Genomic DNA, 24,379 nt, shown 5'->3' on the forward strand with positions numbered 1-24,379 from the left:
GAGATTGGGCTGTTTAAGTAAATGTATAAAGAAAAGTGTATATCTGGTTACCACGCATAATGAAATTTATAATAGTTCTATTAGATGGAGTATAACATACCATACCACAGCACAGCATTAAAAATATCTTAATACCTTTTTACAGAACACAATCTATGTTACTAAAATCACACATTAGCAGCCTTAAATATAATAATAATAATAATAATAATAATAATACAAATAATTCATATAGGCTGATTTTATAAATGACAGTAAAAGTTTAATACATTCACAGAATTTTCAAATACAATGAATTGATGAGGTTTGGGAGTGAGGCATGTGGGAACACATACATTCAAAGACAAAAATTAAATCAGTAAGTCAGCTTGCAAGGAGTTTTTCCATAGCCTCTTTATCTTAAAACAACATGGCATTAGGAAGTCTTACCAAGTGCAAGCAGTGACTATCCGATCACGTCAGCTTATTTGTACTATGAGCTGAAAGTTCAAGCAATGCAGTAAAAGAGCTTTTATGTAATGCTGTTGTATGACATCATAGTTGTACAATACTCTTGACAAAAAGTTTCAAAGATATAATGTACAGTGGCCCCAAAATGTATTTGGACATTACATCACACTGAAGACAAATGACGCTACAGCTTTTCCTCAGAATTAACTTCACATTTCTTAGCCATTTATGCCATTACATTTAATCAGTTGGTCCCAGTGTCCTTTAGTCCTTTGGGCAGTTTCTTCACAACCAGAAAGTGTCCAAAATTGTTGTCTTTTTTATGAGTTTATATCTTGTTGTTTCATATTTTTTAAACCTAACAACCTGGAAAAGTGTGCTTGGTTATCTTTGTTTTAAATACATGTCACTTTATTTGATATTTTATTTTTTATGTTTTATGTACAATTTTAAATGGGACCTGAAATACTTTTTGGGGCCACTGTTTGCCTGAGTTCATATTATATGATTAGAAATTGTGTGGAAAATATTAAAGTCAACAATATATTTGTTAGTTTTTCAGGATACAATAGTTTTAAATACTTCTTATATCATTGCATAAAGGGTTGTTACTGATCACAATAATAAGCAACTATAATTGTTGAAAGAAAGTTGAAGGATCTCTCTTTGGATGTGGACTAATTGGCATGATTGTAAAAAATATATATGTATATGAAAGCATTGGTCAAAATGCATATCTAGCGATGATTAAAACTGGGCCTGTAGAAACTAAAAATGCTCATTTAAAGCAAAATGAACTACGATCAAAAGGCACTTAAAGGACAAATCAAGTGAAAAATGAACCTGGGGTTAATTAACACATGGTTACCGAGTCGATCGTTCCCTGCGATGCGTTTTCATGAAAATCGAATGTAAAGAGTTTTATCTTTAAAGGTGCCATATGTCATGTCTGGCAAAAAAAAATCAAGTCATACTCCACATTCCATACCAGATGGGGGCAGTATACCTCCAGAAAGTGAATTGGTCTATGCTCCGCCCCTACCTTCTTAGCTGCACATATACAAGTTAAAATAGGGACAACATCTATTTAGAGTGTTACGCTGCCCGCCTGAAGCTAATTTAGCAGCATATATCAAGTTTGATTTTCATTAGCAATACCACTTCTAGCTAAGTTATCATTAGTCACCAAAAAACATTCGGTCTCATTACACCTTGCAATGTTTTCCGTTACGTTTCGTGCGTCCAGGGTGTGTAAAGCAGAAGCAGCCTGGCCAGCGGCGGAGTATGCGCGATCCGTGAGTGCTGAAGACGTTCTGCACGGCTTTGATGGGTGCGCAGGAGGACACAAATGGGCGGCGACAGCTTCTTCCAGTGGCGGGAGCTTTTTCCTCAGCGCCGTCAACAGATAGAGCGTTACTAAAACTGTATACACCGCCGCCGACTTGAGCTGCAAAGAAGCTCTGGCCGCCCTGTCAAGGACGCTTGTCAAAAAGTACGGGGAAACTTGACCGCTCTGAATATAGTGAGTGAGTGCGCGCGCGCGCGGCCGGGGCTCGCTCTCTCTCTCTGCTAGTTCTTAGAGGCAGAAGAGCGCGCTTAAAATGTCATATTTTGGTATGATCGTTCACCCGCCAGTGTGGCGGATAGCTTTTTGAGATTTTATTTGTGCTTCAGAGCGCGGTTTTTTCCCTGCAGCGGGTGGTGGTAGGGGTCTCTTGCCAAGGGCTTCAGCCATCCTTCCGCTCTCTTCCCTGAACTGAAATGTAGTAGTGGGCTGTACTTTCCACATCAGGTTCAAGTACGCCCACAAGCCGTGCGAGTTATTCGTGTATTGCATGTTTGGCTGGTGGTTATGTTGCCCGTATACCGCCTCCCATGGCCGAAACTGGTATTACGACACCTGTCGGGCCGTGGCTAGTAATGCTAATGCTAATTAAGGTTGATATCTCTGCAGCACTATAACTTGACATTTTTTTAATGACATCATCGCCCTTATTTCTTCTCATTCTTTTGATGTGTGTAGCTCATTTTTGGGATATTTTTACCTCAATTGTTACATATGGCACCTTTAAAAACAGATTAGCTCATAACAGTAGTATATTGGGCACAGAGTAAGTAAAAATAAATCGCTAGTTAATACCACTAACAAGGCTCAAAATAGCCTCACACTAACACGGTAACATAATGAGGGTCCTTACATACAAACCGAAGCATTGAGAACTTTGTAAGTGTACAGACAGTTTAATAAGAAGATACTTTTTAAAGACAGTACATTACGCGTTGACATGCAGGATCCATCTTGGAAAACAGTCTCGACTAATTGAGCCACGAACGCCGTCGATAGGATAGCTGGTCGATAGGAATTACGTTTGTGAAATCTAACGTAGCACGGCGTTCGTGGCTCGATTAGTCGAGACTGTTTTCCAAGATGGATCCTGCATGTCAACGCGTAATGTACTGTCTTTATAAAGTATCTTCTTATTAAACTGTCTGTACACTTACAAAGTTCTCAATGCAAGACCCTCATTATGTTACCGTGTTAGTGTGAGGCTATTTTGAGCCTTGTTAGTGGTATTAACTAGCGATTTATTTTTACTTACTCTGTGCCCAATATACTACTGTTATGAGCTAATCTGTTTTTAAAGATAAAACTCTTTACATTCGATTTTCATGAAAACGCATCGCAGGGAACGATCGACTCGGTAACCATGTGTTAATTAACCCCAGGTTCATTTTTCACTTGATTTGTCCTTTAAGAAAGAAGTCTCACATTGGCTCAGATTTTTGGCATGTTACAGTGAGCAACTAGTCAGTCAGTGTCTGTTAAGTGCAATTCAGCAGATGACAACAATAACTGACCCGCACTTTGAGTTAACTCAGTAACTTTTTGGTAATACACTTTAACCATCTTACATTTCATTAGGCTATACACTGTGAAAAATAAATAGTTGTTTCAACTTAAAAAAGTTAGTGTTAGTGCTGCCTTAAAATTTTAAGTTTAATCAACTTGAAATGTGAAGTTCTAAGTGACAACTTGGATATTTGAGTTGACTAAACTTTTTTTCTTAAAAAGAATGTTTTTCTTAAAAAAAATGCAAGGCAGCATGAACGCTTACTTTTCTAAGTTGAAACAACACATTTGCTACAGTGTATAATGCCTACACTTAGAAGATTTTAGAGACCACTTATCAGTTTAATAATATGATTTGCATGTTTTTAAATTTTAGCTACATGTATTTAGAAAAGCACCACTTACAAAAGAATCCATGCTTCATGGTGTTCATAGTGTCTTTAACAGCTAAATGCTAAAACTAAAATCTTTAACAGCTGTTAAAGATTTTAGTGGTGTAGATGCTGATGGTTGAAAAGCTCTGGAGGTGCTTATCGGACCTTATTGGCTCTTGTGTTGTGAAGTTGGTTTGAAGCAGAGCTTTAAGCCTCTGCTTTGTTCTGGGAAAAATCGCCATGAGTCAAACGCTCTTCGGTTTCTTCCTCTTCCTCCGGTACCTGCATATCAAAAGCATCCACAATTACCAAACTTATAAGCTACAAGACATTTTCATGAATGTAAAAAGTGTTGTGACCATGTATTACTAAATAGCATTTAGTAATTTCTCTTTTTTTATTATGCGGCTCTTTGGAATACTTGATTCTGATTGGTCAATCGCTTCATCCAGCGGTATGTTGTTCCCCGATAACAACCGGTAAAAACTGATAACACAGGCTCATCTGGGTAACTGTCACAGTTGGAACTTTACGCTTGCTAGGAACATTTTTTCTTCGTGGAAGTTTTGCGTTCGGTGAGCAAAATCAACATTTTGTGTACAGATATTTAATTATATCATATTAATTATATTATATTAATTAGTATCTAAGACTCGCTCTCTCTTGTTTCATCCAAACACAGCTGCTGCCATTTTTTAACTGTAATGGATTCAAAAATAACAAACAGGTATGATTTTAAAACAGTTTAATCTCAAATCAATATCTCTTATCCCCATAATTATTTATGTGGCGAAATGCCATGTAATAAGTGGTATGACAGTACCATATCTCTTAAATGTCTGTCTAGTTTGAACTTGCCGCTTGCTAGCAACTACCTTCGTTTTTACGTTTGAGTTTAAAGAGCTAATTATTTATTTATTATTTATAAATTGTTTCAACTCAGATCAATATTTCATGTCTAATTATTTACTTATGTGGCAAGTAGCCGTGTAATAAGCAGGATAATGTACATCCAGCTTTGCGTCAGGGTCCTCATCACCCTGCCGGGGTTTATTCTGCGGTAATGACCGGCTGGATGTACATTATCCTTTACTTGACGTACCTCCCAGAAGATTGAGTCATCAAAGCAGTTTTGGTCAGGTGGCTGTCCCCAAAATGGAAGCTTCATAATCAGACCTGGAGGAAGTATGAAAAATTGTTTACTTTGTGTTTTTTTTTTTTTTTAAATAAATGTTTATACTTTTTTTTTTTTTTGTAATGTAATAAGGTAATGTTAAGTGGTTCAGTGACAAATAAGTGTGTCCAAAAATCTAGATAAAAAACCACGTGCCAAGTTCTTAAAAAAGTGTACTCTTTGAATTCATGTTGGTTTCATATGGTTTTAATCTGAATAAAATGAATTAGATCTGAATAAAAATAAATGCATAAATACAATGTCTTGCAGATTTTATGGTGCTTGTATCAGTACCCACCTGTGATCAACCCACCCACCAAAGCAAACCCTAGAGATGATGCCAAACCCCCTGCCTGATGAGCTGCTGAAACCCTGGGACAAACAAGCACAGAGATATTAAAACTATTTATTGCCATACTGATAATAGCAAAAATCCCAAAACAAAATGTTAAGAGCTGACAGCTACTCTTTTTTCTTATTCAGTGCTGCCGCCACAATGCCGGCAAGACCGCCTAGGATGCCCGGCATGCCATGGAGGTTATGCACGCCACAGGTGTCTTGAATTCCCAGTTTGGAGGCGAGTATGGGCTGAGGAAAGAGAGTGATGGACACAAAGATGGATGAATATGCGATTGATTTATAGTATAGAGAAAGTCTGAGATGTGAAAGAATATCATACAGTGAGGAACTTAAAGCCAACGGTGGAGATGATGCCTGCAATGGTTCCGATCAGCATTGCTCCGAATGGCTGGATGTCCATGTCGGCGCAGGTACCCACCGCAACACCTCCAGCCAGCGTGGCGTTCTGAATATGAACCTGTGCAACAGAATAGAACAGGCTAAGTCATAAGGCTTACTAAATGTGAGATCTGGTATAATAACAAGAGACTGGTATGATGACCCACCATGTCAAGTTTCCCTTTCTTCTCCACCAGGCTGGAGGTAGCGTAGGCAGCGAGAGTACAAGCAGCCAGAGAGAAATATGTGTTGATAACAGCCCTTAGCTGAGCATCACCAGGGTCAGCAATAGCAGAATTAAAGCTGGGCCAGAACATCCACAGGAAGACTGTGCCTACAGACACAGGAAAAGTGGAATGGTGAATGTACCTATACATACACAATGCTTGATGAATTACATTTGTATGATCACCTTTCTAAGCACATTTTTAGTGTTGGTATGCTTACCAAATCGCAGAATGGAGACTGCCCTGCACTTTAATTATTTGATTTGACATAAATTATGTTGTGAGCTACAGAAGTACAGTAAGTTAAAAGCTCAATGTCACCACCAATATTTTCTAGAGTTGTTTTGTCCACTAGATTTTGTGCAGGCATATACATTTTAAACACCAAGGTCTACACATACCGATCATTGCAAACAAGTCTGAGTGATAGACTGATCCATCATTATCATGGCCGTTCCGAAGACCTGGGCGATAAAGAACCCGAGCGACAGACAATCCAAAGTAAGCCCCAAAAGCATGGATGGTCATGGAGGCACCAACATCAGAAACCTGTTAAGAAACAAGAATGGTTATGAAGAACAGATGAAAAAGTTTAAGTTTGACTGCAGCTTTATGGTAAGGTTTATTTTGTAGCGGTGCCATCAACTGTTCAATATCAGATTCATCACATCATTCATTTCCTTTATTCCCAGGTAATCCAGGCACTAAATCTTCATGTGTTTTAGTTGTTATTGGAACACTGGGTGTGTTCATCAAGTTTATCCTGTCAACTTTAGGAAGGAGATAGAAAATAGCCTTTTTCCTTCATCTTTGACCCAGCTTCCTTTTGTAAAAAAAAAAAAAAAAAAATACTTTGCAGGAACTCAGACAGCATCAACATTGGGACTCTGCTAAAAAAAAAAAAGAATAATGTTTAACCTGCACTAAACCCTCGATCTGGTGCAAATCAAGTTAGTGGTCAAATAAGAATGGAAGAGATGGTTGATTCCTCCAAGAACACTAAAATGACGAATTAAGTAAATGAACGAATGAACCTTTACAAACCCCAAGAATTTCCACAACCACATGCTCATTGATGCAGAAGATGGTGATCTCCAACAAGGTCATGATGAGAAGCTGGACAGGGCTGGTTTTCCCCAAAACCGCTCCAAACGAGATCAGAACCGTTGCTGTACTGAAGTCAGCATTTATCATTCTGTAGAGAAGGAATTATGGGACAGATGCAGAGTTTTACTCATAGGTATATGTAGTCAGATATAAAATATAAAATATAATAAAATAAAATATAGTTAAATGTAACTGAACATCTAGCATTTAACTATTTTGTTGGATAATAAAATAAGGAGCAGCTATATTAAGTCAGTCACCCAAGATCCTATGGTCACCAAAAGGATGAGTTTACCTATCAATGCTGACTCTTATTTTTCCATCATGCAAGTGCCAGATGTTCTGGAGGAGAAGACCCCACTGCAAGCCAAAGGCAGCCAGCAACAGGTTGACGCCCACACTGCTGAAGCCATATCTCTTTAGGAAGGTCATCAAGAAACCAAACCCAATGAAGATCATCACGTGTACATCCTGAAACACTGGACACATGGATAAAAGGTTGATGAGAGAGTGGTTTCTCCACATCTAAAGCCTGAAGTTATTCACAGCATACTCCATCAGTAGTTTGAACAGGTCAGCAATGAAAAGGTGCACTATAGTAGTGATTTACAACTTCTGTTCATCACACAAAGCAATTTTATGACTTAAAAAATGTAGCAAACAGATTACATGAGCAACATTTATGATATTTTGCTATTTTTGTCCTTTCCTTGGTAGAGCTTGACAGTACTGCATGAAGATTTCTGTAAAAAAAAAAAAAAACCAAAAAAGAAAATACATGAGGGCGAGTAAATGACAAATGACATAAATTTATTTTCAAGGTGACCTGTTTCTTTTAAAGTACAAGAGAAAATGCATAATATATTAAGCAGTAAAGTACTCCAAGAATCTTTACACTGCAACACAAATTTGTAATGCTCATGTTCTTCAACCAAAAACCATGTGGTACAAAGGTCTTGTGTGCTCTTCTATTAGTCTATGAATGACAGGATAAGAAGGTGCCCTAAGTGACCCTGTTGGCATGCGTAATTTTATTTACTTCACATGACTCTAATGAGTGTTAAAATGTACTTATTCCATGATTAGTTACATTCAAGCAATTTCAGTGCCCTATAACTGGCTGCAACACGACAAGCCATAAGATGTTTTCGAAGTGGCTTTCTATGTTTAAGAAAGCGTTGACTGGGCACTGCACATGCACTAATGTAATGCACATGTAAACAAATATGTGACCCTGATTGCAAAGTTTTAATTACATATGAACAGAACTTTCAGAATCTGAAACTCAATTGGATTAATTTGGATTGACAAAAATCATAAACACAACCAGAGATTTGCAGTGACAAAGCAACCTGAAATCATTTGTTTTCATGAATGATACTGACTATTGGGAATGGAAACCTTGTCAGAAATTGAGTGACACTGATCCACGGATTAATAATTTCATTGCTATGATGTATATTATATTACTGCATTTTGAATTAAAATACTTTCTGGCAATCCACCCAGGGTGTTTCCCTGCCAAAATGTGGATGAATGTAGTAAGTAAATTGCAGCAAACTGATTGCTTTTTAAGAGAAGCAAGGAAATGCTAAGAGTAATTAGGCCTATATATTATATGTATAAAAAATGGTATGAATTAACAATACTTAAATGCACACATTGATTGCCTTAGTAACACATAGCACCAACACTGCTGGCCTTAGCCTATCTTTCCTGCAGAGAGGAAATGAGCTCTACACTGTCCAGCTCAGGAAGCTGTACAGTCAACATCCCTGGACACAGAGATAGGATATGGTCCAGAACACCTGATTCATCAGCAAGGCCCGTTTTCAGACCACACAATGCAAACCATATCATTGTCCCCCTTCTGATGATAATCAGATACATTAACGACTGTCAGGAAGTTTAAACGGGTCTCATTGTCAGTCCCAAGGGAGACAAGTGGAACTGCAAAGCGTGAACCTCCAAGGTGCGGCACCAGACTTTGAATAGGCGAACATTACTTCAGGCTTCCTCGGAATGCCTCTGAAACCCTCCACCCATTCAGTAATCCACACAAAATCTAAACTCGCCAGTGGACAAACCCAAATAGTCATCAATCATAGTGCTCATGGTCTGACATCTGCTAAGCTCATCAAGATAGCCGATGAACTTTGGAAGTACTACCAACTAAGCTTAAAGAGGTACTTTTATGTGCTAGCTGCATATTTTTATAGCTTGCAATATATTTTTATTGCTTGCTCTCTTTATAAACAATCATATTCTCATTTTATAACATATTCCATGCTGACAGCAGACCGTACAAAGGTCTGTATACGATGATACCGTAAAAACAGACTAAACAGGAAAACTTCAGATAAATATGCAATGATTAAAAACCAGCAAAGTTCAGTCTTATCTTGCTATGCAACCCATCTAAAAACAAACAGACAAGAGAATGTGATCTATAACTGCATAAACTCTATTCTCACTGGTCATTTTTTGAAGTTCACAGAAAACATCTCAACAAAGGATCCCCCCCAAATTGGATAGGATCTAGCTGTTATATCACCACAGCCCTTCCCATCCTTCTTACTTCCAATCCAGTTGTTATACCACAGTAGTGTTTTTTTTACTCTGTATTCAACCTTTTACTTTATTTTCACTAGTCTTTGATGTTTGTTGAGCAATAAAATGCTGTCTTGCTGAAACCCCCCAAAAAACATTTAAGTGGGACTCTGACACAGCTGAAACAGAGGTTATCTACCCTTATCAGCTGTTGTACGGCCCAAGTCTTTTTCTCTGATCATTCTGTTGAAAACATATTTACAGTGATAGAGTTGGCTAAAGGACTTTTCACTGGCTATTTAATGTATGCATACTTTGGAAGAGCATCATAGAGGAATACAGATAAACTTGCCGGCTGAGTAAAGGTGCATAATCCATTTTTTTCCCAACCATTGGCTCTTACAACAAACAAAATAATTTTCCCCAGTGAAATTTTTCGTATTTCCCACATGCAACAGATTTGCTGATAAAATCTCAAAGTTCCCATTTTCCTAATGGGTGGAAATGTTCCTCTCTTCGCAAATGTCCAACTACTTAATTACATTCTGTCAGCGCTAATTTAGAGCGCTGTGACATAACTTAGCTATATCTGTTTTCTCTGCTGCCAAGATTAAAGTGCCCTTTATTTTATTTTCTTTGAAGCTTTTCTCATTCATTTTTGGAATGCTTTGCATGTTTGTACAAAAGCAGATGGCCTTAGTTTTCCCAGTCTATCAACACATATGCTTTTTATTTGTATTTCACATGTTTTCTTTTAATAGTTTTTAAAGTTCATCAATTTCAATTGGGTGGCAAAGAATTTGAATGCTATAATACACTGGTTCTGAACTTTGGCCCTCGAGGTCCACTTTCCTGCTGATTTTTGCTCCAAGCCTAATCAAACACACCTGAACAAGTTAATTGAGGTCTTCAGGATTACTAGAAAGTTACTTGGCAAGTTTGATCAAGGCTGGAGCTAAACTCCGCAGGAAAGTGGATTTTGAGGGCCAGAGTTGAGACCCCTTGCTCTTCACATGCCCAGCACTTTGAAAACTAAAAAGTTTTATCTATTCAGTATATCTATGCAAAAAAAAAAAAAAAAAAAAAAAAAAAGCAAAGCAACTGATATTAAGAATGCTGACTGATTGACAACATTAACATGCAGGCTCATACTGTCTCTGAACACACCTATTGCAAATCAAAGACAGAAGAGTTATTGTTAAGGGTAAATATATTTTGTTGACTGCACAATTAAACTCTTGTTTATTGGAGAAGATTGTTGTTTAAAGGATAAAGGGGGCTGGACTAGTCGTATCTCTGTAGGGTACTGTGAAAACCACAAAGAACAACAAACTATAACTGCAATTAACAAACAGATGACTGTTCTTGTCAAGTCCTAGATAAATTCACCAATGACATTAACATTAAAGTTCAATGTCTTGTAACTTTAAGACAATTATGCAGGTTACAAATGTTGAAGGGTTGAATGGAAACTTTGAGGACACATGTGACATTGAGACTAATCTTGCATGTTCATCCTCTCCACACCCTAGAGCTGGTTTCAGTCCAAACCGTGTCCAAGCAAGCAACTATACGAGTGCAATTTGAAGATAAAAGGAAATAAGGGTATTTTACAGCCAATGCATGTCATCTCTGCAAATGAGCATAGCATGCAGAGAAAAATAAAGGAATGCAATTGATGTTGGAAACATCCATAAGGAAATGTACAGACTGAAGGAATAATGCCTTTCATAAGGGAACAAATTCTCTATATCAGTGATCCTCAGAGGGTCAAAATCCAAAATAAACAAGCTTATCAACATTTTTAGGCGAGGGGAGAATGTTTCCTTTACCTTTAGCTGTTGACAATTATGTATGTCCAATCAAACTCTACAGTATTTTTTTTCTACTTCATCTGCCGTTGCGTAAAATCTACACAAATGCCAACATGGACATGCCCTTAACATTGAAAACCATTAAAGCTATATGTTTCCAATGTGCAATTATTGGCAGTTGAGAGCATGAAACCATCCAATCAAAATCCAATGCAATTAGATCAAAACTGGTCAGTTTTTCTATCCAGCCTATGTCTTGTTAATAATTTTATAAGTAGTTAAACTGATAATGTTCATAGTAGCATTAAAAAATTTAAATGTTTGGTCCTACAGACATTTTGTTTTGTTTGGACATTCAATAATTTTGTACTGTATTGAGTCACCAGTTAATATCCAGTGTAAGATCTGGCTCCTGAATCAGAACCAATGGAAAAGCTTGATGGATGGCATTGTTAAAATACTAAAGCTGAACTTTATCAACCTCTCCTCTTTGTCTTTCTCCTGAGAATGCAGGACCCCGTGGCATTGACTCCTCTCCAGAGGGAGTATTTTTAGAGACTTGCGTGCTGAATGAACATTAGTGAAACATTGCCGCCAAAGCCTTCGCAGAAATAAACCCTTCAGTCAGTGAACACTGATGAGTGAGTAGCACCATGAAACTCAATAGCAAAGTTGACAGCTTAAAAGAGGATGAATTCATTTGCAGGAGGGGCAACACCAAATCATCCAGCAAAGTTTTATTCAACTTTTACTGTGCTTCTGGTGACTGACAATTAACAACATTTCTGCACCAATCACTACCAATTTCCAACTATATCTTCCATATCTGACCCTTAAAAATGTGTCTGACCCTAAACCTAATGTGTTCTGGTTTCATCAGTGAAATATCATTCCAATAAAATTTTAGACTTAATTAAAACCAATCAATTTAGATGTCACAACAAGACATGATATATGCACACATATACATTAATCTGACAGATACTTACTGGGATAAAGGGTCATTGGACTGTCTGGATGAGTGTTATTCTCTTCTGCATGATGACCCCCACCATGAGCATCACCGGTGTCATAAACCACAAAGACAGCGTACAAGACAATGGTCACGGCTTCCAGTATCAAGGCCAGAATGGGGAACTTGAACCTCATGTTGGTGGCGTACGCTGGCATGTTTGAACAACTTCTCTGCCTCTGTTGTTCTTCCTCTTTTGGTGATTCTCCCTCTTGTTTCGACCCCTCTCACTCTCCACGCTGTCTGTGACTTGTGGGGGGAGTGTAGAAAGTGGCATATGGTTTTGAATTGGCTGCAGGCTTTAGGAAGACCAATGAAAAGAGAGACAATTGAGGTGGGGACGGCCACCGCCTGTTGCACTGTATTTGATTGGGTTTCCTCTCTCCTCCTACTTATGTCAATTAAGAACAGTGTTGTAAAGGCAAAAAAAACAAACAAAAAAGCATATATAGCTTATATGTCTCTTTAGAGAACCATAAATATGGGAACTATTGCAAGAGTTGCAGCACTTTAATTATTGTTTGGCTACATTTTACCGCATGGCTGGTTACACATCTTTATTTTAAAATGTTTCATAGGGTTATCCTGTAAAAAATCATGTTGAGTTAAAATGATGAATATGTTATTTTATTATTTACAATATTTCTGTCACGAATGTTGTGGTAAACAACATGCACGGAGAAGGCAGTATCTTTAAACAGTCTAAAAACATGCAGGAGAATTACAGGAGCTCTTTCAAACCAAACATCAAATACCAACCAAGAACTGAACAAAACAGGGAGTATTTATACATAAACAACTAAAAGAGACACAGGTGAGACTGCGTAATCAAGGAAACTGAAAACTTTTTATGCGTTTTGGCCGTTCATTTACACAACAACAGCGTTTTAGGGGCCCGAAAACGCAAACTTTTGAAAACTGTTTTTTCAAAACGATACCGTTATTGTCTCCATGTCAATTGCAAAACATGCAAATTTGTAAAAATGGTGACATCATGCGCATGCATTATGTGTTCAGTCTATAGGCGTGTAGTTTCTTTACAAGTGACATCGCCAACTACTGGCCTGGCATGACTACTACAGCATTTTAGTTGTTTTCACGGATCCGTGTTAACAGGGATCATTTTGACAACGTTGTCGTCTGTAAACGAAAAACACAAATGAAAACCGTTTTTTTGTACACTGCGTCGCGTAAACGTAAACGTACCTCTAGACACATGAACAAACTTAATCTGTAATTTTTGGACGTCCAAATTCGGTCCACTGAAGGGGTTGTTTTGTGACGCTAGGCAACATCTTTTTTCGACGTCTTCCGCACGTCTAATGTTGACGCCTGTCCACAAAAGTTCGTTTGTGGGAAGAAGGAAGGAGACGGGGTCGGCTTGCTGTGGATCGTGTGTTTTATAAGATAAGTCTTTTCCAAACAATAATCGCGCTTTAGGCTTCTCCTCATGAGACCACACACACGCACTTCTTGTTCTTGCTTTCCCTGGGAATCAAACTCATGATCTTAGCGTTACAAGCACCAACGCTCTACTGTTTGAGCGTGTCTCCAGTTATCACCTGATGCTGAGTAGATGTCCAGAATTGGTCATGGACCGATGGACACAATATAGACATGATCTGCACGTCTATCCGACGTCCAATGTTTAGTGGGTACTGGGAAATTGTCTCAGAATATCTGTAATAAAAATGCAAGTTTCTGCAATTGGGGAAGAAACTGTGGCTCTTTTTTCGTACATCATAAATTACTTGACAGCACAACACAATAAACGTCATGTTATCATGCAATCACATGAATCACGCATTTCAGAATGATCATTTGAGATGTTGTGCAATAAAACGTATCTACTGGTTAGTTATCACATCCACTGTTGAGGCAAAGTCTTGTAAGTTTTCAAGGGATTTATTCAGTAAATGTGTTTTCATCATAGTTTATGTGCATTTCTTGTTATCGGATAAAAAATGTATCCACCTCAATTGAGCGCATACGTTTTTTTATGTGCATTTTTAGAATTTCATCTTGGTGTTTTCATCCAGCACTTTTTATGCAATATCCCAAAATAAAAATAGGCGGATGGAAACATCAACAATTACTCTCTAATTTTCTTTTATATTGCTTTGGATTTATGTATTTTGGTTCCTCTTTTAGGCTAAACACACCCTGAAATTTGAGAGTTGAGTAGTAGAGCGTGTGTGTGTCAAGTGTTGTTGATAATATCATTTGGTTTTCACTTCCTAAATAAAGAAATGCATTTTTTTACACCACAATGTAAACAGTGAAAACATCTGTAGAGCAACAAACAGGGACATATATGATTTTGCACGTCCTGACCAAAAGAAAAATACAATATGAAACAGTAAAAACTCTTTAATCCATAACACTTTCATGAGAATAAAGTAAAAACTCAGCTAGCAGTAAAATTTCGATGAATTGCAATATTGTTTGAATCACGAATGATAACTCATCATAACATGAATGAAAAAAAATTATGAAAAAATCCCATAGACTAATGCATTCAAGTGCACCTGGGAAATACGTACCTCCAAATCCGGCATTCAAGTCAGAAAAGTACATGGCAAGTAGTCTAAATACAAAAGAATTGTAATGTGAAATATAAGACCAATTAACTATATCTGAATAAAAAAAGTAAAAAAAAAAATAGTAAAAAGAGTTTCCTCTCACTTACAGTATTTAAACGTTATCACAACTAAATGTGAAGTATAAAGTTGAGTGAAGTCTCCATGAAAAGGAAGTTGCAATAGACTTTTCTTCCCTTTTTTTATGTAACAGTATATCCAAGTGAAATGGAAAAGTGTAGAATGGGACTTGATTTAATTCATTGGGAAGTGATTGGATGGTTGTGGTTTGCTATTGGTTGATCTCATGTGAGTGACAGGTTGTCCCGCCCTCACGCCAGTGAACAAGTCATGACATTGATATTCATTTAATCAATAATAATTCTTCTACTGCAAGTAATGATGGAACAGTGATATTTTTTGAAGGATTTATGTAGATGTACAACCTCAGAATGCCCTTTATGTATCATTTTATGGCTTTTTAAGAGAAACAGGCACCCTTAGAAGATACCACAAATACATATATTAGACCATGACGTGATCAGTTCCTGAAAGAAAACTGTGCGTATTTTGGCACGGTGGCACCTGAAGGGATGATGGCAGCTATGAGCAAGCTGAGTCTGTACAGAGATTGTGGGTCACTGAATCATTAACCAGTTGTCCCTTTCAAAGGATTCTCCTGTCTCTGTTTCTTACCCAGAACCCCCCTCATGCAAAGGTCTCAGGGTTTCCTGACCTCTTTAGTAAATCACAGCTCTTGCTCCAGTGTTGACTGTTATATACCACAGCACTGCAGGCGTGTCACGAGCTTGAAATAATTAATACACATTCCTCCCTATAGAATTCCGATGAAGTTGCACGCATACTTTGCATGATGATGAAGATTAGATACTTAGGATTTCTGTTATAACATGAAGCATAAAATGTCATCATCTTTGACGTTTGCTTCATCAATGGCCTACATTTGACCGGTAAAAGAGTTCAGACTTTAGATGAGAGAAGTCAGGGCTGTGACGGCAGATTAGTTGGGTGTATGTGATATAACCCAGCACTGGTTCACTGTGTGGGAATGGTATGTCTATATGAGCGGTTCTCCTATATCACACATCATGCATCTCCTCGTAGACTGGATCGCCTCTGATTTATTGTATCCTTCCTGGAAGAAATGCATGCAGAAAAAAAGAGATATACAATTTAAACATTCCTGTGTGTTTGTCACAGAGACAAATTACTCCGAAACAACGCTTAGAGTAAACATAAGGTGGAGTTGCCAAACTTCCTAAAGACAACTCAAAAATTCGGTTCAGTGTCAAGGAGCTGAGGAATGGGAGATCCAAACAACTGAAAAACATTGGCAAATATCTATTTTGTTTTGTTTTAAAATACTTTCTAATCTATGGTGTAGGTATGTAGGTGGTGTGTAGATTATTATATAAAAAAAAAAGACATGCTTTTGCAACGTCCCTTTAACCCGTTTAAGGGTTAAAGCATACCTCAGGTCTTTAGTGACCCGGGACATCATTCACTACTTTCCTCCTCGTTAATTTTTTAAAGTCAGACATCAGCCTTCTTAGTATTCCTAAATCAATTCATTATAAACAATATAACAAGATAAAAACAATAAAAAACATATAAAAGAATGCCTCTTTTCCCATTCATTTGTCGCTGACGACCCGAGGTGTGTGACAGTATAAGTATATTGTTTCTACACAACAATAATTTAATCTTTGATGACTGAATAAGTGCAATTCACCTTTATTCCAGAAGGTGTCAATGTCTGATACACAATGATGAAGTGACGTTTCACTCATAGTTACTGCAGGCAGAAAACAAAAGAATAGGAAGTATCATCAGCAAAGTTTAAAATGGCTCAGCAATTTACTGCAGAGCAAGTGCTGAACACAATCAAATATTATTGTCACTGTCACTTGATGCTGGATCTGATGAAGACGCTGTCAGTGATCAAAATGTTGATTTTGAAGATGATGAAAATGATATTTTTGAGAATTTGTTTGAGATTGTGAATATGAGCCTGATGCTGAATGTACTGTGAAATAAGCTCTGACGAGGACAGTGATGATGGTATAAAACATCTGCTCAAACTAGTAGTGGGAAGTTCGGATCATTTTACTGACTCAGATCTTTGAATCTCATTCATCAAAATGAACAAATCTTTTTTCGAGTCATTTCGTTCATTTCAGCAGAATGTATTAAAATTGTTACATGTTAGCCAAATTCCCCAAACACATCAAATGTTGATCGCATTTAGAATAAGAAAAAAATTGCAATGCAAGGAAAAGGCCAAATTATGAGAAACAGAAACGATTAATTTATTTTCTTGGTCTTCAGGCCATGCAGTCTGTTAGTTTACGTCACCTACCGAAGCTGTTCGTTCATCCCGTGACATCCTCATAAACTGAGCTATGCAGTCTGTAGTACCGGATACAGAATTCATTAGTTCACGTTTCAGTAAATGATGGCAGAATTTTTCATTTTTGATTGAACTATTTCTTCACTTTGATTAAAGGAGCAGGTTTTTGGAGACAGCAAGTATCAATCACTGTGAAGTGATCTCTAAAGCAATGAAAGATTTATCTTTTCAGACAAACAGACACATCTTTTACATTCAATACTCTCGCCGGTCAGAACTTCAGAATGTGTATTGCATATTTATCATGGAAAAAAACAAGCTCATCCCAAAGCTCATATGTTCTGAGTTTGAGGCTAGCGGTGTAAGTGAATCTGTCTGACCTGCGCTCAAAGACAACAGCTGTCCACCGATTCATCACCCCAAGGAGTCCACAGCTGCTTGACTGCATCAATACATACGCCGGCCCAGGTCTGTCAGCAGGACCCTGCTGGGCCCCTACATACTCAAAGAATTGCTAGGTGTACTGAATTATAGTTACAACATTTTTAGAAATTATTTGTAGAGGGCTTCCAAGTCCTACTAGATTCTATCTTCTGGAATGCTGAAGCCCCCAGTGATGATTCAATTTAAAACATCCCATCAACACTAATAGTTTCCAGAAAAGCAATAGTAATGTTGAAAGATTCTGCTATCGGTGTGGATGGATGGAATTCCGATTTTTGTCAATTTCAATGTTTAATTATTGTTTTTAACAAAAGTGATTACTGTCTTTGTACATGGTCCCACATGAACAATGTGCTTCTTCATTGTTTGAAACATGATCTGATATTAACCTCATGACTTGCGATTGTATTGGTCCCAGGCACGTTCTGATTTTGTCCACTTTTTCCTTCAGGAATGTTGATCCTGGAACAACATTCCAGTCTGAAAATTTCATCCTAACCACACCCCTGACCCTAAACCTAACACTAGCCATAAGTTAACCCTACAATCAGAGGAAAATCAAAGGGGAATAACACTGATGTAGAAAAACCTATCCCTGGTTATAAAGCCTAAACTTGACATAAACCGTAAACTTGTCCCTCAAATCTGATTGGTTGATTGGAATGTTGTTCCAGGATCAAAAATCTTGTTCCAGATCTCACACTCGTGCCTTTTTTTCAGTTGTGATTGTCTTGCAATCGTGACCTTTTCTCTCAAAACTATGACTTCAGATTTCACAGTTGCACTTGGGTCTACTCATGATGTCTGCCACCTTTATCTTTGAAAATAACTATTTTAATATGATATTTACCATAGTTACAAACTCTTGACCAATCATACATAATTGGACAGTGAGTGTTGGGGTCTTTATAGCAACCTTAGAGTTGACAACAAATCCTGTTGTGGCACCTCTGTCAAATTTGGAGGATTCTAGATGGCAAAAGCACCCCTTCCCAAATCCCACCACACCCTCATATCCTGTGGTAAGGGGCTGTGGGAAATCTTGTGCCGTCTGATAAGGGGGCCAGAAGGGAAACCCTGACAGGCAAGTAATCAGTGCGTTGGATGTTGGTAATCAAGAACAATCACAAATCAGCATCTTGTTTGTTTAGCATTAGCGTCCCATACTCTACCTAGGCATTCCGTAATGCTTATAGAAAAATTACAATAGAAAGTTATACTTTGTTTGTTCAAAATTAGGCTAGTATCTGTAACATTAACTGTTAAACTGATATTGATAACCTTGTCTTATGTTTCCGGTTGACCCCCTGCTGACAACATTGAGCGAACAGAGATTAACAAAACAGCTTGATCTTTATGTAACCCAAAAGAATGAAATGTTTTTTTTTATATTCTTATTGTTCCCCTATTATGCTTTTTCGAATATTACCTTTCATGCAATATAGCTGTTTGTGAATGTAAGGTCTGCAGAGTTTCAAAGATCAAAATGCACGATAAATGGAGTTATTGTCTCCCAAAGGAAAGAACCAATTCTAAACTGCCTGAAACGAGTCGTCAGTAATACCAGTCTTCCTGCATGAACCTATGTAGCTTTGTAACAAATTTGCATAATGATCCTCACTGGCTGCCCGCGAACAATGTCTAATTTGACCTGTCGTTAAACACTGTAGTTGTAGCTGAGGCCTGGAAGAGTTTGGTTCATGTTGTCGTCATGTCGAGAAGAAAGTTTTCTGTGCTGCAAAAGCAAATCCACTTCGCATGCACTTCCAAAGGATGAGGACTCATGCTGGAATTGATATGGTAAAACTACTACTGTTCGTATCAAGTGCTTACAAGTGCTGAGGAAGCATCCAGACCTGAAATTCGGAAATGGTAATGGCCGTTTTGTTTCCAACAAGCACTTTAAGCGGTAGACCAATCACAACAGACTGAGCCATCTGACCAATCAGAGGAGAGTAGACCAATAACAACAGACTGAGCCATCTGACCAATCGGAGCAGAGTAGACCAATCACAACAGACTGAGCAATCTTACCAATCGGAGCAGAGTAGGCCGTCTGACCAATCAGAGCAGAGTAGACCAATCACAACAGACTGGGCCATCTGACCAATCAGAGCAGAGTAGACCAATCACAACAGACTGGGCCATCTGACCAATCGGAGCAGAGTAGACCAATCACAACAGACTGAGCCATCTGACCAATCGGAGCAGAGTAGACCAATCACAACAGACTGAGCCATCTGACCAATCAGAGCAGAGTAGACCAATCACAATAGACTGAGCTATCTGGGGCACGTTCAAGTTCAAAACGGTGCGCAACGTTTTGCTACGGTTTCCGGGTTGAACGTCATGTTTCCTGGAAACGGCGTGCACTGGTGTGCAATGGGGTTTGAGATACATTTTCTCTTGTTTGGTGGGTGTGTCAGAACTGCAGTCCAATCAGCAGCAACATGTATATAAAGCCAAGGTATTAAAGTGAACTCGCACAATGGGTTCAAGGAAAGTAATTTACAAATGTGTTAGATGCAACAACTGAGGATATTAGAAGACATGTTTGTCGTAAGTTTTATTGTAAAAATATAGGATATCAACATAATGATGTAGTTGTTTAGATTTTTAGCTTCATTGCAAGTGTGTGACATTTGGTATAGAGAAATAAACAATGGTAATTAAGTGCTTTTCCTAAAAATGAGAAAGAAAATACAGGGTATTAAAACAGTATGAACTACAAATAAAGTCAGTATGTGAGGCTAAATAGATGTGTTTTAGTCTGAATTAGGTCAGATGTGTGCTTCCATTTCAGTTTCAGCAATCCCTTCACTCGATTGGGATGTTCTCTTTTGTTCTGGGCGGCAAGTGCAGTAACTGTAACATCGGGCATATTTTGTAGTATTAAAAACATATTTATACCGACTTCATCAGGCTCAGAAAATTCTTCACAAAGAACACAAAGAATGGCCTTCTCAGCTGCCATAGTTGCAACTCTTGCGTCATCAGAACAGTGTGTTCAATGCATCACCGTTTCTGTTTAAAAAACGTTGTGCAACGTTTTGTCGGGGCTGAACGCAGCCCTGGCCAATCAGAGGAGAGTAGACCAATCACAACAGACGGAGCTATCTGACCAATCAGATAAGAGCAGGCTCTCAGAAAGGAAGGTTTAGAGAGACCGGATCCTTTATTGAACTAATTCAGACACTGTGAGAAATGTAATTGAATGTGTATTATGAGAAAATGTAAGGTTTTTATTTTATTTTAATTACCTTGAATGCATGTAAACCTCCAAAACAAATTTAAGAAACTTTAAAACAGCATAACAGGGGCATTTCTGATCAACTGCATGCATAATATATTACAATGGTTCTTTGCATGTTGTTGCCTGTTGGACTGAATATGAATGCATGAATCAGTATCTGTTTCTAAACTAGCTTAAAGCACCTGAGATCATTTGTGACCGTCTGACAGCTGGAGGCTCTGGATTTAGTGCTGGGTTTGAGAGTTCTGTGGTATGTGCAACAGGCGTGTTATTGATGGCGGACAGGAGTACAGCCTGTGAGTGCATACTGCCTGACTTACACGCAACGCTTCAGATCATGAAATGAAGTCATGACTGTAAAAGTCTGTTGCAATGGGATTTTTTCTAGCACAGCTAGTTTTTCTAATGGAATGTGAAAGGAATGAAATGATACTAATGCAAGGCTCAAAATCAACACAATTTGCATTTACATTTCAATTACTATTGAGAAACTAAACATGCAGCATGTATAAAATCAAAACACTAAAAGTGATTTTTAAACAACATCCTATTTAAAGGGAGAGAGACCAGAAAAACAGAAAAAAATTGTACTAATTACGTTCTGCCCATTTCCTGGTTTATCTGCTGGACTTCCTCCATTCTGGAAAGATTGCAGGACTTTTGTCTGTGTGGAGCAAATGGTACTAAAAAAGCACATTGGTTAATAATACATGAATTCTAGATTATTTAAATGATTTTTTTTAAGCTGAAAGAACTTGGCACCAGATCTAACGCAAAAGCAAAGCACCGGCCATATTCAAAAGTTCTTTTCTTCAGATAGTAAAGCATTCGATAGTATCTTTAAATTCTTTTTCCTCAATTATGCAGATAACAAAAGCAGAAGTTGGTCTCAGTCTATTGCCAACATGAAATGTACAATAATCTTTAAGCTTTTAAGAGCTCTTTTAACATAATCCATTTCTTTAAAACATCCGCACATAAATGTTTTTTCACCGCACTTAATTTTTCAAGAAGATTGCAGTGAAACTGTTTTATAATGCCTCTTGAAAGACAATCAGTTAACTTTAATGGAGTCTAGAACTGAGTCTAGGGCTTTAGAGAACTTCACAATGTTAGTTTCCTTAAACTGGACTTAATTGAAGTGGACTCCATCCACCCTTTCCTCTAGCGCTTTAATCAACCTGCCATTATCAGGATGCCTTTGAAAACCAAAATGATTGGCTCCAACCTGCCGAACAAACAAAACGGAAAAAAGAAAGAAAGGAAAACAGGATGCATGAACAGGAAGTCAAACATTAGTGGTGCATTGTAAGTTGAAAATAAAGGACTGAAAATAGAAATATTTAAAATCATACTTTTATAAATAATCTCAATCAAGTATACTGTTTAGCTATGTGCAAAAATAAAGTGTATATACAAATAAATGCAGCCTTGGTGAGCAGAAGAGACTTCTTTTAAAGACATTAAAAATCTTGCAGATCCAAAACTTTTGACTGGTAGAGTATATATGTGAATTTGTAACATTTTCTGTATGTCTGCCGGTGGCAAACCCCTTATTCTGGATGTAAACAGCTGGCAGTAATTGTTAGTACTGAGGCTGAACAATGTAGACAAGAACACTGCAAACTACATGTGTGTGACCAGCATGTGACCTTTCTCCATAAAGATTATGGATGACTCCTTGTGAAATAATGGCAAACAGATCCTGGTGGATGGAGAGAAGGAATTTCGACGCACACTATTGACTTGTGAAATCTGGAAAACGTCTGTGTCAAATTACAGTTCGATTCGGAGAGGCAGATGTAAAGACCCTAGAGCATCATAATTTATGAGGCACATATCAGAGAAGAGAAAGTCATTTGATAGTGGGTGTAAGCATAGAAAACAAAAAGTCTCTATAAAGTCTGTATGTATATATAGAAGCTCAAAAAACCCTGGGTGAATAAATGACTTAATATATAATCTTTCTAGTATTTATCAAGATAGATCATGTTTTTCGGAACACACATTACCGTTCAAACATGTGGAATAATTACGTTTTGTTGTTGTTTTTGCTGCTGCTGCTTTTAAAGAAGTCTTCTATGAACACTAAAGCTGCATTTATTTGATCAGGAATACAGTGAAAACAGTAATATTGTAAAATGTTATTACGATAAAAACCTACCTTTCATGTGAATATATTTTAAAATGTAACTTATTTCTATGATACAAAGCTAAATTGTCTGCAGCCATTACTCCAGTCTTCAGTGTCAATTATTAATAATGATTCTGATTATTATCAACGCTGCTTAAAATCACAGTTCTTTTGAGTCTAGGTATATTGTATAGGTTTGATGAATAGAAAGCTCACTGAACAGCTTTTATTTTAAATGGAAATCTTTTGTAACATTATACATGCAATGTGTCCATGGCTAATAAAAGTAGGCTATCAATCTCTCTCTCTTTTTATCTTACTAACCTAAACTTTTGAATGGTAGTGCATCATCCACAGAAAAATATTAAGCAGCACCACTGCTTACAACATGGATAATAATAAATAATGTTAAGCAGCAATGTATGCTTGAGTAATGATGCTTGAAATTCAGCTTTGCCATCACAGGAAAAAAATACATTTTAAAAGATATTAAAATAGAAAACAAATCTTTTAAATTGTATTGATATTTCACAATATTACTGGTTTACTGTATTTTTGATCCAATAAATGCAGCCTTGGTGAGCAGAAGAGACATCTATCACGAAAATCTTAATTATTCCAAACTTTTGACTGCTTACAGAAAATCTCCACATCACGAACCCTGAATGCACAGATGTTTGCAATATTAATAAATAAACTGTTGTTGATTGCACCACACAATCTGAACTGATTTAGATTCATTTGTGTGTTGGATAAAATTAATTTGGGCAACTGAACAAAATCTGACCTATTATGCATTGATTTTTGTATTTGTAATTTTTTTCTTTTCTTTTTTTAATAAAGAAATTCAATTGCATAATCATACAACTACTGCTATGAAAATGCATTGCCAGACTATCATTCAATATAATGTAGTCATAAGTTAAACATTCACCCAGTATTTCACTCTGAGGGGACATAGCAAGGGAATATGAAATGCTTAAAGATTAATGTTCACTAATGATTATGACAGATGAACTATATTAAACTTAGCCTTCAAATTCAGCAAGAGACTTTTCACGCCACGGAAAGTTCTCATCTGAAGAAAAACTGCAAGAATGTTTTTGTTTGTGATAAGAACCCCTGAATGGCAGAGCCAGTGTTATCAAACAGAGGCACTTCTGCCCATCTCTTCTCACTCCCTCTTGCCGTTTCAACCGCTATCTTTCCGACTGTGCAAAAACACTCCAGACTTCTGTGGGTTATTCAGTAATGAGTTTCAACTTATTTTACCCAGTTCAACCCTATGAGTGACTATCTAC

General features: G+C 37.4%; 1 protein-coding gene across 4 annotated transcripts; it reads right to left on the reverse strand.

Moving 5' to 3' along the window:
* Positions 1–237: 237 nt before the first annotated feature.
* rhag (Rh associated glycoprotein) lies at positions 238–12,557 on the reverse strand. 4 transcript variants are annotated; one of them, XM_081379339.1, is made up of 11 exons: positions 12,275–12,557; positions 7,217–7,400; positions 6,859–7,009; positions 6,216–6,363; positions 5,755–5,921; positions 5,529–5,666; positions 5,316–5,437; positions 5,148–5,221; positions 4,778–4,851; positions 3,173–3,957; positions 238–1,333 (listed from the first exon to the last, which is right to left on the reverse strand). In XM_081379339.1, the coding sequence occupies exons 1-10, from the start codon at positions 12,453–12,455 to the stop codon at positions 3,883–3,885; spliced, it is 1,314 nt and encodes a 437-aa protein (XP_081235465.1). In that variant the 5' UTR covers positions 12,456–12,557; the 3' UTR covers positions 238–1,333; positions 3,173–3,882. The 4 variants fall into 4 exon arrangements, with proteins under 4 accessions (XP_081235465.1, XP_081235466.1, XP_081235467.1 ...); XM_081379340.1 differs by having other exon boundaries at positions 238–1,293; positions 3,191–3,957; positions 12,275–12,556; XM_081379341.1 differs by having other exon boundaries at positions 3,191–3,957; positions 12,275–12,556.
* Positions 12,558–24,379: the final 11,822 nt, after the last annotated feature.

Source organism: Scardinius erythrophthalmus (assembly GCF_964197995.2).
Source record: "Scardinius erythrophthalmus genome assembly, chromosome: 11".
Lineage (NCBI taxonomy): Eukaryota > Metazoa > Chordata > Actinopteri > Cypriniformes > Leuciscidae > Scardinius > Scardinius erythrophthalmus.

Excerpts from the sequence above, each read along its gene's own strand:
- rhag (XM_081379339.1), bottom strand. The coding sequence starts at position 12,455 with ATGCCAGCGTACGCCACCAACATGAGGTTCAAGTTCCCCATTCTGGCC. Across the intron at positions 5,222-5,315 it reads GCACTGAATAAGAAAAAAGA|GGTTTCAGCAGCTCATCAGG; the intron begins GTAGCTGTCAGC and ends TGTTTGTCCCAG. Across the intron at positions 3,958-4,777 it reads ATGACTCAATCTTCTGGGAG|GTACCGGAGGAAGAGGAAGA; the intron begins GTACGTCAAGTA and ends TTTGATATGCAG.